General features: G+C 34.7%; 1 protein-coding gene across 1 annotated transcript in view; it reads left to right on the top strand.

Moving 5' to 3' along the window:
- PRPF40A (pre-mRNA processing factor 40 homolog A) overlaps positions 1-12,647 on the top strand; it is a 38,839-nt gene that overhangs the window by 20,028 nt on the left and 6,164 nt on the right. Inside the window, exons 9-21 of the mRNA XM_058192686.1 lie at positions 1,392-1,416; positions 3,409-3,705; positions 4,611-4,719; positions 5,444-5,508; positions 6,652-6,816; positions 7,807-7,915; positions 8,181-8,331; positions 9,933-10,066; positions 10,444-10,558; positions 10,703-10,794; positions 10,977-11,093; positions 11,577-11,714; positions 12,406-12,501. Of these exons, the coding sequence (XP_058048669.1) occupies positions 1,392-1,416; positions 3,409-3,705; positions 4,611-4,719; positions 5,444-5,508; positions 6,652-6,816; positions 7,807-7,915; positions 8,181-8,331; positions 9,933-10,066; positions 10,444-10,558; positions 10,703-10,794; positions 10,977-11,093; positions 11,577-11,714; positions 12,406-12,501 (1,613 nt within the window). The remainder of the gene's footprint in view (positions 1-1,391; positions 1,417-3,408; positions 3,706-4,610; positions 4,720-5,443; positions 5,509-6,651; positions 6,817-7,806; positions 7,916-8,180; positions 8,332-9,932; positions 10,067-10,443; positions 10,559-10,702; positions 10,795-10,976; positions 11,094-11,576; positions 11,715-12,405; positions 12,502-12,647) is intronic.

Raw genomic sequence — 12,647 nt, forward strand, 5'->3', positions numbered from 1 at the left:
AAGAAGTGATTTCCAATATTCATCACAAGTATTAACAAATTTACTACTTTTTCATCCCTTTATGGTTACAAATATCTATTCATCCCATCCCTTATCTGTGAGCAAATTCATAAAACATCAACTTTTCAGTCCTGGTCTCAGCAAGTAAAGCAATTAAAAGGTTGCTAGAACTTTGCAAAACAATGTTTTATTTTAACCTTAAACAAATAAGCCATTTTACATTCCTTCCTTTTACTTCTTAATCTTTAATCCAATCAAATGTTGTAGGACTTGATTTCTCTTTCTTCTTTATCCCATTACACAGATTCCTGTGAGATGAGATAAAGCCTGTTTTGGTATTTTCTCTTTGTCAGATTAAATTTGTTTCACATCTGTGGTTCCTTCGTTAACACCTTTTAGAATAGTGTAGACATAGAAGCAGATAATCATTATTGACAGTGTTAATGTTGTAGTTACTAATTTTTGGCTCTGTTCTCTAATGTTTTTGATGTTATAACATTTTGTGTCATTTTGTAAGTCCCACTTAACTGACATCTAGAAAAACTATTATTTTTTCCCTTCTGCTTAGAATCTTTGGTCCCCTTTAGTGTCTAGTGTCCTAAAATCATAAAATAACTTAATCTTTGGTATGATTTACAATAGCTAGGATAGCCAAAATAAATCTGTTTCTAATGAGAAATTATTTTTATAGTTCATTCCAAAATCTTATGGTGAAAGTCAATATTCCAAATTCGTTAAAATCCTTAAGTTGTTTATAACTTTAATATATCAAAATCTTACTTAGCTTTTTGCTGTCTATTTTCAATTAAGTTCTTAAACTTTTAATTGTTTTTTCTTTTATTCAGAAGTAAAGATAAATTTACCCAATGAGTTTTCAAATGTTGTTCCAAAGATCTCTAATAGCTTTAAGTTAATAGGTAATTTTCAAAAGTGATTAGACAGCAGGGCTTGCAAATTTAGGATCATTATAATGCTTAACTATGGTTGTGAACCAAATGGTTAATCCCTTTGTTCCCTGGCATTCAGACCTGTGGGAAATCATTGTCCTGTTATCTGCTTGTGAAGAGCAGCTATCCAGAACACATTTGAGCGATCTCTCATCAAGGTTCCAGAATACTGGTTTACTCACTGGTTCTTTGGTCTTTGCCATGGAGATGCCATACCTCTGCTGGAAGTCTGTTGTTTGTCGATTTTTAAAATACCTTTTGTGTTCTGGGGTCTGAAAAAGTTATTCATTCATTCATGAAATACTTTTGACATATAGGCTATACTGTATTTTCACTTAAAAATCAAAAAAGTTATTTTTCACGTGCAAAATGTTTTAGGGTCTATCTCTAAAATTATATACAATATCTTAAATATATAAATACTTCTTTGTTCTTCTTTTACAGCAATGATTAAAGCAGAGGAAAACAGGTATGCTTACAAACACTTTTCTTAAAGATGTCTTTGTATTTAAACTAAAATGCAGTCAAAACTGCATCAAAAATTAATGAAAAGATTAATTCATTTAAAAAATCTTCTTGGAAGCAGAAAAACTAGAGATTAAATACAATATCTCGGAACATACTTAGGTAATTATAGATGTAGCATCAAGGTTGAAACCAGTATTCTGAATTACATTCAGAAAACAATTAACAATCTTAACAGGGTTTGAAATAATGCTTCCGTGTTTCTCCAAAAAGACGACCCACCTTGAAAAGAAGTCCTATCATGTTTTTAAGCACATGTGATCAAATTAAGCCCCATCCACAAAATTAGCCCTAATTAAGACCCTGCCCACCCCTGGGTGCAGGGGGTGGGGCGAGGCATACTGGTAAAAAATAAGCTAGGGTGGGGATGGGGGGCTGGAGCCGCTCTACTTACCAAGCCTCGCAAACCCTGACACCTGCCTCGCCGCCTTCTGCAGCTGCTTCTTCTGTGGCCGCTTGCTGCCGCTTGCACGCATTGACCTGGCCTACGTTTTGCTTTCAGATGCCTGCTGGAAGGCATCTGCAGCCCGATAATAATGCTCCGGATTGATCAGGAGCTCTATTATCGGCTGCAGAGGGCTTTCCTGAAGGCATCTGCCGCCGACAACAGAGCTCTGATCCGGAGTCTTAGCGGCTGCAGATACCTTCCGGCAGGCATCTGAAGGTGAAACGGAGGCCAGGGTGATGTGTGCGAGTGGCAACAAGTGGCCACAGAAGTGGGCCAACCCAGGGCTCCTGCTGGGCAGGGGCTGTCAGTGCCACCGCTGCGAGGTGAGTCAATAATTGGAACCCTCCAAAAAGAAGGCCTAGCCTTCTTTAAAATAAGACCCGGCCTTCTTTTTGGAGAAACACGGTAGTACTATATCATTCCTGGTTTGCATCCCAGCAGCTGAATTTTACACAGTTTTAGCTTCTCAACCTGCTAATATTAATTGTTCAGTAACTGATATAAACAAAGAATGGGTGTTCTGGTTATTCATTTCTAAGGAAGTAATTGATATATATTTCCCTAGGAAATAATTCAGCCTTTTCATAAAATTAGTTAAAATGAGTGCATGTTGACAGCAAATTACATTACTGTGACCACTTAATTTTGAGGAACATAGCAGTCACAATCTGAGGCTTTTCCTATTGATGTGTCCTTAAGTCTTAAAAACAATAGAAAAGATGTTTCAGAAATTTGAATTGTGAGATTTACCTCCTGCCAAAAAAAACCCCGTTAGCATGAGATTGCAAGGAGAACTATAATTGATAATGGAACATCAGCCTATATAAATTTTAATTTAGAAGTCATTTAATTAAATATCACAAATAATGTATGTTAGCAACTAATTTTTGTAATTTGGAAGGAAGAAGCTTGCCTCTCAATTTTATGTAAAAATAAGTGTGGAAGTTTTAAGTTTGAATGTATAGGAAGATTTTGATCTGTCTTAATGAGTGACTTTAAGTATATCTAATGAAATTGATGAGCAGATTAGGAATAATAAAAAGCACATTTTATTTTAGATGTGATTAGTAGTGATTTGCACAGAATATGATTCTCATTAATGCCTTGAATAGCTTTTGAAGTGTTAAGTATATAAATTGGCAGCTCTATTCATAACTAATAACCAGGTTTACTAAATTAAGTCTATTGAGTCGATATTCTATTTATAACTGCAGATACATGGAATTGTACTGTAGGTAATAGAACAACCTGCATTTCATTAGACTTTTAGTAGAAATTTTTAAGGCATCAATACTGTCAAACACTATGGCTTGCCTATTCTGAAGGAGATGCAGATTTTAGAAGCTGATGCTATCCCTGTCTTGTAAATCAGTTACAAATTGGACTTTTCATGGGAGGAAGTTATTTACAGATATGCAGAAGAAAATCAGATCTTTGTGAAATTGGAAGGCTTTTTAAAACAAAAAAATATTTCTATTTCTGTAACAGCAAATCTGAAGAATCTGCTCCAGTTTCATCTTCTGCGGTTGCACCAGGGATTCCAGCTGCTGCCGCCAATGTTCCTGAAATACCAGTACCTGTACCATCAGCCCCTGTTGCTCCTGCCATGGCCTCAGCTCCAGAAACAGAGCCTTCTACTGTGGTTCCAGTTACAGAAAATGATGCAGGAGTAACTCCTTCGACAGATGAGCAGATACAGCCAGCGGCTCCTTCTATTGTACAAGAACAGAGCATGGAAGTTATCACAAACTCTGTGGAAGAAACTCCAAAGCAAGAATCCTTGGAGTAAGTAATAGCTATTTTTCAAGAGAATATTTCATTGTTTGAGGGGGGAGGGAAATGGTTTTAAAAAAAAAAAAAAAGACAAAAAAAGTACTGTTGGTTTCTTTGTTTTTTAGTTGTTACTAACTTCTAGAACTTTTAGGGCCTTGTTATCTTATATTGTGCAGTAGGAAAAGACAGCTACAATGGAGGCTTGATTAAATAGATTATCTTTTAATTTCTTTTCCATTTCCTGTAGCAAAGATAAGAGAGGGAAAAGTTTCCAGAAGATTTTTCACTTATTTTTATAGATAGAGAACCTTCTTGTGAAACCTGGAATCTTTTTCTTACAGGCTTGTTTTTCCAACTCTTGGTGTTATACATGGTGTTTCTTTATATTGCCATTTTTGTCCTGAATTTCATCTCATTTTTGATAGACTATATATATATCCAATGAACAGAGAGCAACTTGCTAGGCCCATTCCATTTTGCAGTAGCCTGAAGAATTGGTCAGACTTAATTTGTAATGAATTAAATGATTAAATCTTTTGAATAATGAATTCTTCATGGCAAGAATATGTAATTTGGGTTATCTCAGAGGCCACTTTAAGCTTTGCATAACATTGAGAACTGCACTCCAAAAGTGGGAGGAGCCAAAACTCAAAGGGGCTGATTTTAGAGGATAGGCTTAAGGGACACTAACTTTCTTAAGAGTGCTCATTTTAAGGGACATCTGGTGTATCAGTTGTCTTAAGTGAATGATGCATGTCAAATGTATTAATATATTTGGAACTATCCTAAGATGGTTAACTAGCTATTACTTTTGAAAAGGCATCAGCCTAATATTTATGATTACTGCTTCAGTAGGTATTGCATTTAATTAATGCTGCTATTTGTTAAAGTAACCAACTTTTTTTTTTAATTGATAGTGTTGTACCCAAAAAGGAAGAAGAGGAAGCTCAACCGGTTAAAAAAACTTATACTTGGAATACAAAAGAAGAAGCCAAACAAGCATTTAAAGAATTATTGAAAGAAAAGGTTTTTATGCTGAATCAACTATTCTTTAAATTTCAAGAATTACAAATATAATTGATTTTTATAAGAACTTGAGTAACATTCATGCAAAAGTAAATATCAAATGCTTTATCTAAAAGAGTGGATTTTATAAGGTGTCCTGTAAAAATCCACAGGGAAAAGATTTTTTTAATATGGAAGTTTCAGTTCATAGGCAAGGCAGTCACAGGTTTTTAAAGTTTTAGGTGTCAGCAGGCCAGGGATGCTTTGTGAGTTGACATTAGGCAGATAAGTTGGGGTAAGAAAGAGGGATAGGTGCTTTTAAAATTTTGAATATTCTACTTAATCATTATGATTTCATTCTTGGTGATTGCTGAAACATAACTGCTAAATCAAAAAGATAATGTTTTCTGAGTGATAGTTTTAATACCTTTAAAAACAAGAATTGGCAAATAAGTATTCTTGGGCTTGATTTTTCTAGAAATGTGAAGGATTCTGTGACATCACGGTGATATAAGTGAAATACATGATATTTGTCATCACTATTATATCACTTTTTCTGAGAAAATATATTAATTATGTTGGGTAAAAATATTTTATCCTGATTGTAAAATATCAAGCCAGATAACTTATTTTCCTTTAGATAACAGAAAATTACATAAAATGAATCAGTTCTTTTTAAGCTCCTCACTTGTGAAAACAAAATGTCAGTTCCAGAACTTGTGTGATTTATCTTATATCTTCACAGCGTGTGCCATCCACTGCCTCTTGGGAACAAGCTATGAAAATGATCATTAATGATCCAAGATACAGGTATCACTAGATTATTTTAAACAATTCATTGCAAAAATGGCTAATTTTATTTTCAATAACCTGGATATAAAAGGGCTAATTTTAGTTGATGTTTCCTCAATTTGCAGCGCTTTGGCAAAATTGAGTGAGAAGAAGCAAGCCTTTAATGCTTACAAAGTCCAGACAGAGAAAGAAGAAAAAGAGGAAGCAAGATTAAAATACAAAAGAAGAAGCCAAACAAGCATTTAAAGAATTATTGAAAGAAAAGGTTTTTATGCTGAATCAACTATTCTTTAAATTTCAAGAATTACAAATATAATTGATTTTTATAAGAACTTGAGTAACATTCATGCAAAAGTAAATATCAAATGCTTTATCTAAAAGAGTGGATTTTATAAGGTGTCCTGTAAAAATCCACAGGGAAAAGATTTTTTTAATATGGAAGTTTCAGTTCATAGGCAAGGCAGTCACAGGTTTTTAAAGTTTTAGGTGTCAGCAGGCCAGGGATGCTTTGTGAGTTGACATTAGGCAGATAAGTTGGGGTAAGAAAGAGGGTTAGGTGCTTTTAAAATTTTGAATATTCTACTTAATCATTATGATTTCATTCTTGGTGATTGCTGAAACATAACTGCTAAATCAAAAAGATAATGTTTTCTGAGTGATAGTTTTAATACCTTTAAAAACAAGAATTGGCAAATAAGTATTCTTGGGCTTGATTTTTCTAGAAATGTGAAGGATTCTGTGACATCACGGTGATATAAGTGAAATACATGATATTTGTCATCACTATTATATCACTTTTTCTGAGAAAATATATTAATTATGTTGGGTAAAAATATTTTATCCTGATTGTAAAATATCAAGCCAGATAACTTATTTTCCTTTAGATAACAGAAAATTACATAAAATGAATCAGTTCTTTTTAAGCTCCTCACTTGTGAAAACAAAATGTCAGTTCCAGAACTTGTGTGATTTATCTTATATCTTCACAGCGTGTGCCATCCACTGCCTCTTGGGAACAAGCTATGAAAATGATCATTAATGATCCAAGATACAGGTATCACTAGATTATTTTAAACAATTCATTGCAAAAATGGCTAATTTTATTTTCAATAACCTGGATATAAAAGGGCTAATTTTAGTTGATGTTTCCTCAATTTGCAGCGCTTTGGCAAAATTGAGTGAGAAGAAGCAAGCCTTTAATGCTTACAAAGTCCAGACAGAGAAAGAAGAAAAAGAGGAAGCAAGATTAAAATACAAAGAAGCAAAAGAGTCTTTTCAGCGTTTCCTTGAAAATCATGAAAAAATGACATCAACAACCAGATACAAGTAAGATTAACTAATATACAGTCCAATGCTAAAATCTTAGTATCATGGCTGAAATCTTTCCTTAGGAACTCTATATCTGCACACAGATTGCAATAACTACATAAGATGGGCTGGTGGGAATGACAGTACAGGTAGTCCTTGGGTTACTATGACAATTGAGACAAAGATATGTATTACCAAATGATGCAGTCGTAAAGCAGGTCATCGCATGTCTCCATTGCAGCTGAATTATTGTACTCCTGGTTGCTCTGTAGGGACTGCAAGATTCATTAAATGAAAACCTCTGTGATCATGGGAGGCAGGAGCCACAGGCAAGCAGATTGATGGAAAAGGGCTACAGGCTTGAGAGTGGGGCAGATGGATGCCAGAGAGCATGGGGCTTGCTGTTGCATAGAGCTAGAGTTGGTAGACCTTAGCAATGGCAGCCTTCAGCAGTCTTTACCCATTGCTCCTGCCTGCTTCGATTTCAGGCCAAGCAGTGGGCAGAATGCTATCCTGTTGGTAAATAAATATTTTCAGTATTAGTTGACAAGGAAATTGAAGGAAAATCTTTGGATTGAATTAGAGTAGGGGTCCCCAAGCCCCAGGCTATGGGCCACAACTGGGCCTTGAGCTGTTTGAAACGAGCCGTGGAACTGGCAGGGTGAGTGCAGACGCACATCCCCACTTCCGCAAGCAGCGAATGTGTGCGCGGTCAAATCATCACCCCACCCCACCCCCAGCCAATTTGCAAAGCTGGAAAGGTTGGGGAACTCTGAGTTAGAGGTAGAGAAAATTGAGAAGAACAATAATACAAATATTATGATGTTCAGAATAGTTTTCAGATCTGTGTTAACTTCATATTGGTTCCTTTTTATCAAGAAGAAAAAAATAACTAGATACTAGTTTAAATAATAGAAGGAATAAGATACTGGTAGCTATCAAGGGAGAATGAAATCAGAATAAGATGTTTTTAAAAATTATATAATTTTTTTGTATTTCTGTATGTAGAAAAGCTGAACAAATGTTTGGAGAGCTGGAAGTCTGGAATGCAATTTCTGAACGTGATCGCCTTGAAATTTATGAAGATGTTCTATTCTTCCTGTCAAAAAAAGAGAAGGTAAAAGAATAAAGAGAAAACTTGATGTTCTAGGGTTGAATTTTTCTAGAAAGGAATCAAATTAAAAAGTCTAGTAGTTCCTTGCTAAGATTAACGCTTATCTCCTTTACCTGCAAAGAGTGATTTTTATAGAATTGAAAGTTCAGGCCAAACCATAGAAATAGGGTGCAATTGTTCAATATTTTTGCATGTCTGTCATATCAATTATGGGCAATGCTGCATTTTAGGAAAACATCACTATATTTTATGTCTGTCTTTTTTTCAGGAACAAGCCAAACAGCTAAGGAAGAGGAACTGGGAGGCATTAAAAAACATTCTGGACAATATGGCTAATGTCACTTACTCTACTACATGGTCAGAGGCTCAGCAGTATCTGATGGACAATCCTACATTCGCAGAAGATGAAGAACTTCAGAGTAAGGATAATGGTGTTTTACCTTTCTATAAAAAAAATAAACTTTGAGTGTAATTGATAATAGCAACTCATCTATTAAAACTGTTAAATCAAAACCATAATTGAAGGCTTCTGCAATAAGTTTAGAAAGGTAAAGGTTCCCCTCGCACGTACGTGCTAGTCATTCCCGACTACGGGGCGGTGCTCATCTCTGTTTGAAAGCCAAAGAACCAGCGCTGTCCGAAGACGTCTCTGTGGTCATGTGGCCGGCATGACTCAATGCCAAAGGTGCACGGAACGCTGGTACCTTCCCACCAAAGACGATCCCTATTTTTCTACTTGCATTTTTTACGTGCTTTCGAACTGCTAGGTTGGCAGAAGATGGGACAAGTAATGGGAGCTCACCCCGTTATGCGGCACTAGGGATTCGAACCGCTGAACTGCCGACCTTTTGATCAACAAGCTTACCGTTCCATTATAACCACACACTCAAAATCCTCTCCAAAGAGCTGGGATTTATCAGTCATGGAGTGGTAAGATTTGTATAGAACTGAGTAAATATTTCCCTGTCCCCCAAAAGCTGCCTCTTCCAGCAAAGCTTGCTTCTGTTGGTGAAAATATAAAGTTGGAATCCACATATAGAGATAAAGTTTTAAACTTGCGATCGTGAATAAACACATTTATTTGTATTAAGAAATTGTTTTGTTCTGAATTGAATAATTAGCATATAGTGTAGAAATAAATACTGTATCTGTGTCTCTAAATACTGTACTTGCCAGCACATATGAATAAGACATTTTCAGCACATTGTCATTTAGTTTTTTCAACCTCTGTGTCACATAATTTTTGCCTTCATAGTGGTATGAAATAAATCCCTTTTTTTCATTACCATATTTAAAAAAGACCCCTAGATTGGGAACATAGGATTTGAATTATAGATGAAGTTATAGAATAAATTGCATGTTTATAATTTTGAAATCTCACTTTTAATCCTGAAGCCAGTTGGTTAAGAAATCTAGTCTTCAAGTTTAAGGCTGAAAGCTATTTTCCTTTTGTATACTGGTACCTAACTGTGCTTTCCAGCTAAAATGGCTTCTAGTGCTAAAATTACTATATTCTGAAATCAGTTTGTAAAGAAGTGACCACTTACTTGTTTGCCTAAGACATTTCCTTTAAGGCGGCTTGTTCTGGACCAACTGGTTTACTTCAGATACACAGAAACAATAAAACAATAAAAATCAATTATGGCACATTTTGATACAGATCCTTCTGTATTCATCTGCCTTTGCAAGTCCATCTGCCTTTGCAAGTCCAAGAATCAAAACTTAAAAGACTCTATTGTATATTATATCAGATGTGCTGAATGTTGTACAAGTGCCATTATAAAATTAGGCCACTTTGGGGACACTTGGAATTATCAATTTCACGGTCACAGAGTTTTGTATAGCTCTATATTGCAGTGTTTCACCACCCTATTTAGATTGAGATAACATTAACTAGCTTAATATTTACAGGCATGAAGAAAAAGTGTGTGTGTTTGAAGCTTGGGGAAGATCACAAACCAAAAGGATTTGTATTTTAAGTGACATTTAATTTTATAAAAGCGTACTCCTATTTTTGTAGATATGGATAAAGAGGATGCCTTGATCTGTTTTGAAGAACACATAAGAGCACTTGAAAAAGAGGAAGAAGAGGAGAAGCAGAAAGGCTTACTCAGAGAAAGGCGACGACAGCGAAAAAACAGAGAATCTTTTCAGGTTACTGAAAAAATGTTAACTTCTATTTAGTACCCACTGCAGAGCTTTCAGATATTTTAAGTATCGGCTGGATTAAGAAAATCAGCAACTGTTCTGATTCTGAGTGTAAAAACCAATCTCCCCAAGTCTTGTGTGATTTCTAAGCATTGTGAATATTTCAGTGATCTCCTTTCTTTGACTGTGTGGAAAATTTCTTCCAAGATTAAAAGCTGGAGGAGGGATGCTGGGCAAGAGAGATTTTAGTACATTGGAAGAGCTAACTGATGTGTCTTTCACATTAGAAGTTCTTTATGCGTCTTTGGGATTGTAAAAAAGGACAGTGTCTGTCTTTTTAAAAATTTAATTACAAGATTCTCCGTTTTCCACTTTTCCCCCAGATATTTTTGGATGAGTTGCATGAACATGGTCAGCTGCACTCAATGTCGTCATGGATGGAGTTATATCCAACCATTAGTTCTGATATTAGGTTTACTAATATGCTTGGTCAACCTGGTAAGTGTACCCTCTCTTGCTTGGGCTAGGTAATGTTTGAATAATATGTGTGAATATTTTTGGCATTTCTTACATTGCTAAGAAATGGAGCTCTTTGCGTAAAGAGAGCTCTTGAGCCATATAAGGTCTTTTTTCCCCCCTTAGGTTCAACAGCACTGGATCTTTTCAAGTTTTATGTTGAAGATTTAAAAGCTCGCTACCATGATGAAAAGAAGATAATCAAAGATATTTTAAAGGTGAAGTAACATACATTCTTAAATTAGGAGGAAAAACAGAATTTCTAATTCAAATTTATTACATTTATTTCAAAATCTGCTAGTTTTGAAAATAGTAGTATTACATTTGTAATGCAATTACAAATATTTGTTTCTGTGGGATTCCTATATTTTTCAGTATTCTCAAAACCATTGTATTGTAGGATAAAGGATTTGTAGTTGAAGTGACTACTCCTTTTGAAGACTTTGTAACAGTCATCAGTTCCACTAAAAGAGCTACCACGTTAGATGCTGGAAATATCAAACTGGCTTTCAACAGTGTAAGTTTTTAAAATATATATCAATAAATGATATGGATTGTGCCCAATGTTATTAAATATTATTAGTCTCCCATGTCAATATATAAAATTCGTATTGTTGAATCTAAAGTATAAATTCTCAGTGATGAAATACATGCTCAGTTGGCTATTTAGGCAATGCCAGATCTTGATTTAACACTGAAATTCTAATGCTGAGAGTTCAGAGGTCGTCATGTCAGATACTAGTCTAGCGGAAGGCCAGGCCTGTGGTCCCTCTTTTGTCTGAACAGGTAAATGAAAGTTTGCTCAGACCTGCAGACCAGAATTTAATCTGAGACTTGTTCTTGCAATGCCAAGCTATTGTTTTGTAGATATATCTGAACAATTTCTATACATGGCAAATGATAAGAAAAGTGCTTTGCAATGATATTGCATTATGATTACTTTCCCCTTTTTTCTTGCAATGATCCTTTCATTTCATGGCCCCTTGAATCTTTGATGCAGCTGTTAGAAAAAGCAGAAGCTCGTGAACGTGAGAGAGAGAAAGAAGAAGCTCGCAAAATGAAACGAAAAGAATCTGCTTTTAAAAGCATGTTAAAACAAGCAACACCTCCCATTGAATTGGATGCAGTCTGGGAAGATGTAAGTATGTCCTACAGCATTTTGATTTTTTTCTTTTCTTTTAAATATTAAAGAACTTTTTTCAATTATTTTAATTATTTCATCTACTACCGGAAAATGACCTTCAAGAAATGTCTTGTAGTGTAATCAGTAGCAAATCTTTACCGAAGATAAGAGGAGTGATAATAGAAATATCAAGGAATGTAATTTAAGTATTTTAAGGAATAATTCAGAGAAACAATAATGAAATGGAGAAATTTTCAGTAGAGTTTTTAATATAAAAGTGTGACGGGTGTGTTTCTTTATGAAGTGCAGATTTCTTTTACAGTCATAGGTTTAATATGCATAGAATGATACTGTTACTGCTATTATTGCTGAAAACAAAATTTTGTTGCTGATGTAGTTAATAGTTAATGCCACTTTATGAATTGCTGTATAAATTCTTAACCTTCCATTTTCACCAAAGTATCCTTGGGTAAGATGCAGTTATGATAATAAAAAAAATTACTAGCTTCAGAAAATCTATGATTTACCTTATAATGTTCCAATGGAAAACAAAAGACAAGAGTTGGATGTATGCAAATAAATTCCTGTGAAATGTGGATTAATAAACAATTTCTTGGGGGCATATTTTAAAAACCAAAACATTTTCTTTTTAGGAATACATTGCTTCATAAATTTGCATTACTGATATAATTCATTTTTGATATAGATTCGGGAGAGATTTGTAAAAGAGCCAGCATTTGAAGACATCACTTTAGAATCAGAGAGAAAAAGAATATTTAAGGATTTCATTTATTTACTGGAGGTAACGTTTGACATACCAGTTTAACACAATATTTTCTAATAGATTTGTACAAATTCTCAAAGAATGGTTACTTTATAATGTTCACTGAAGAGAATTACAGCTATGTTGATACAGTTGAAACTGGTGGATGTGAGAAAGATCTTCAA

This window comes from Ahaetulla prasina, chromosome 1 (assembly GCF_028640845.1).
Source record: "Ahaetulla prasina isolate Xishuangbanna chromosome 1, ASM2864084v1, whole genome shotgun sequence".
NCBI lineage: Eukaryota > Metazoa > Chordata > Lepidosauria > Squamata > Colubridae > Ahaetulla > Ahaetulla prasina.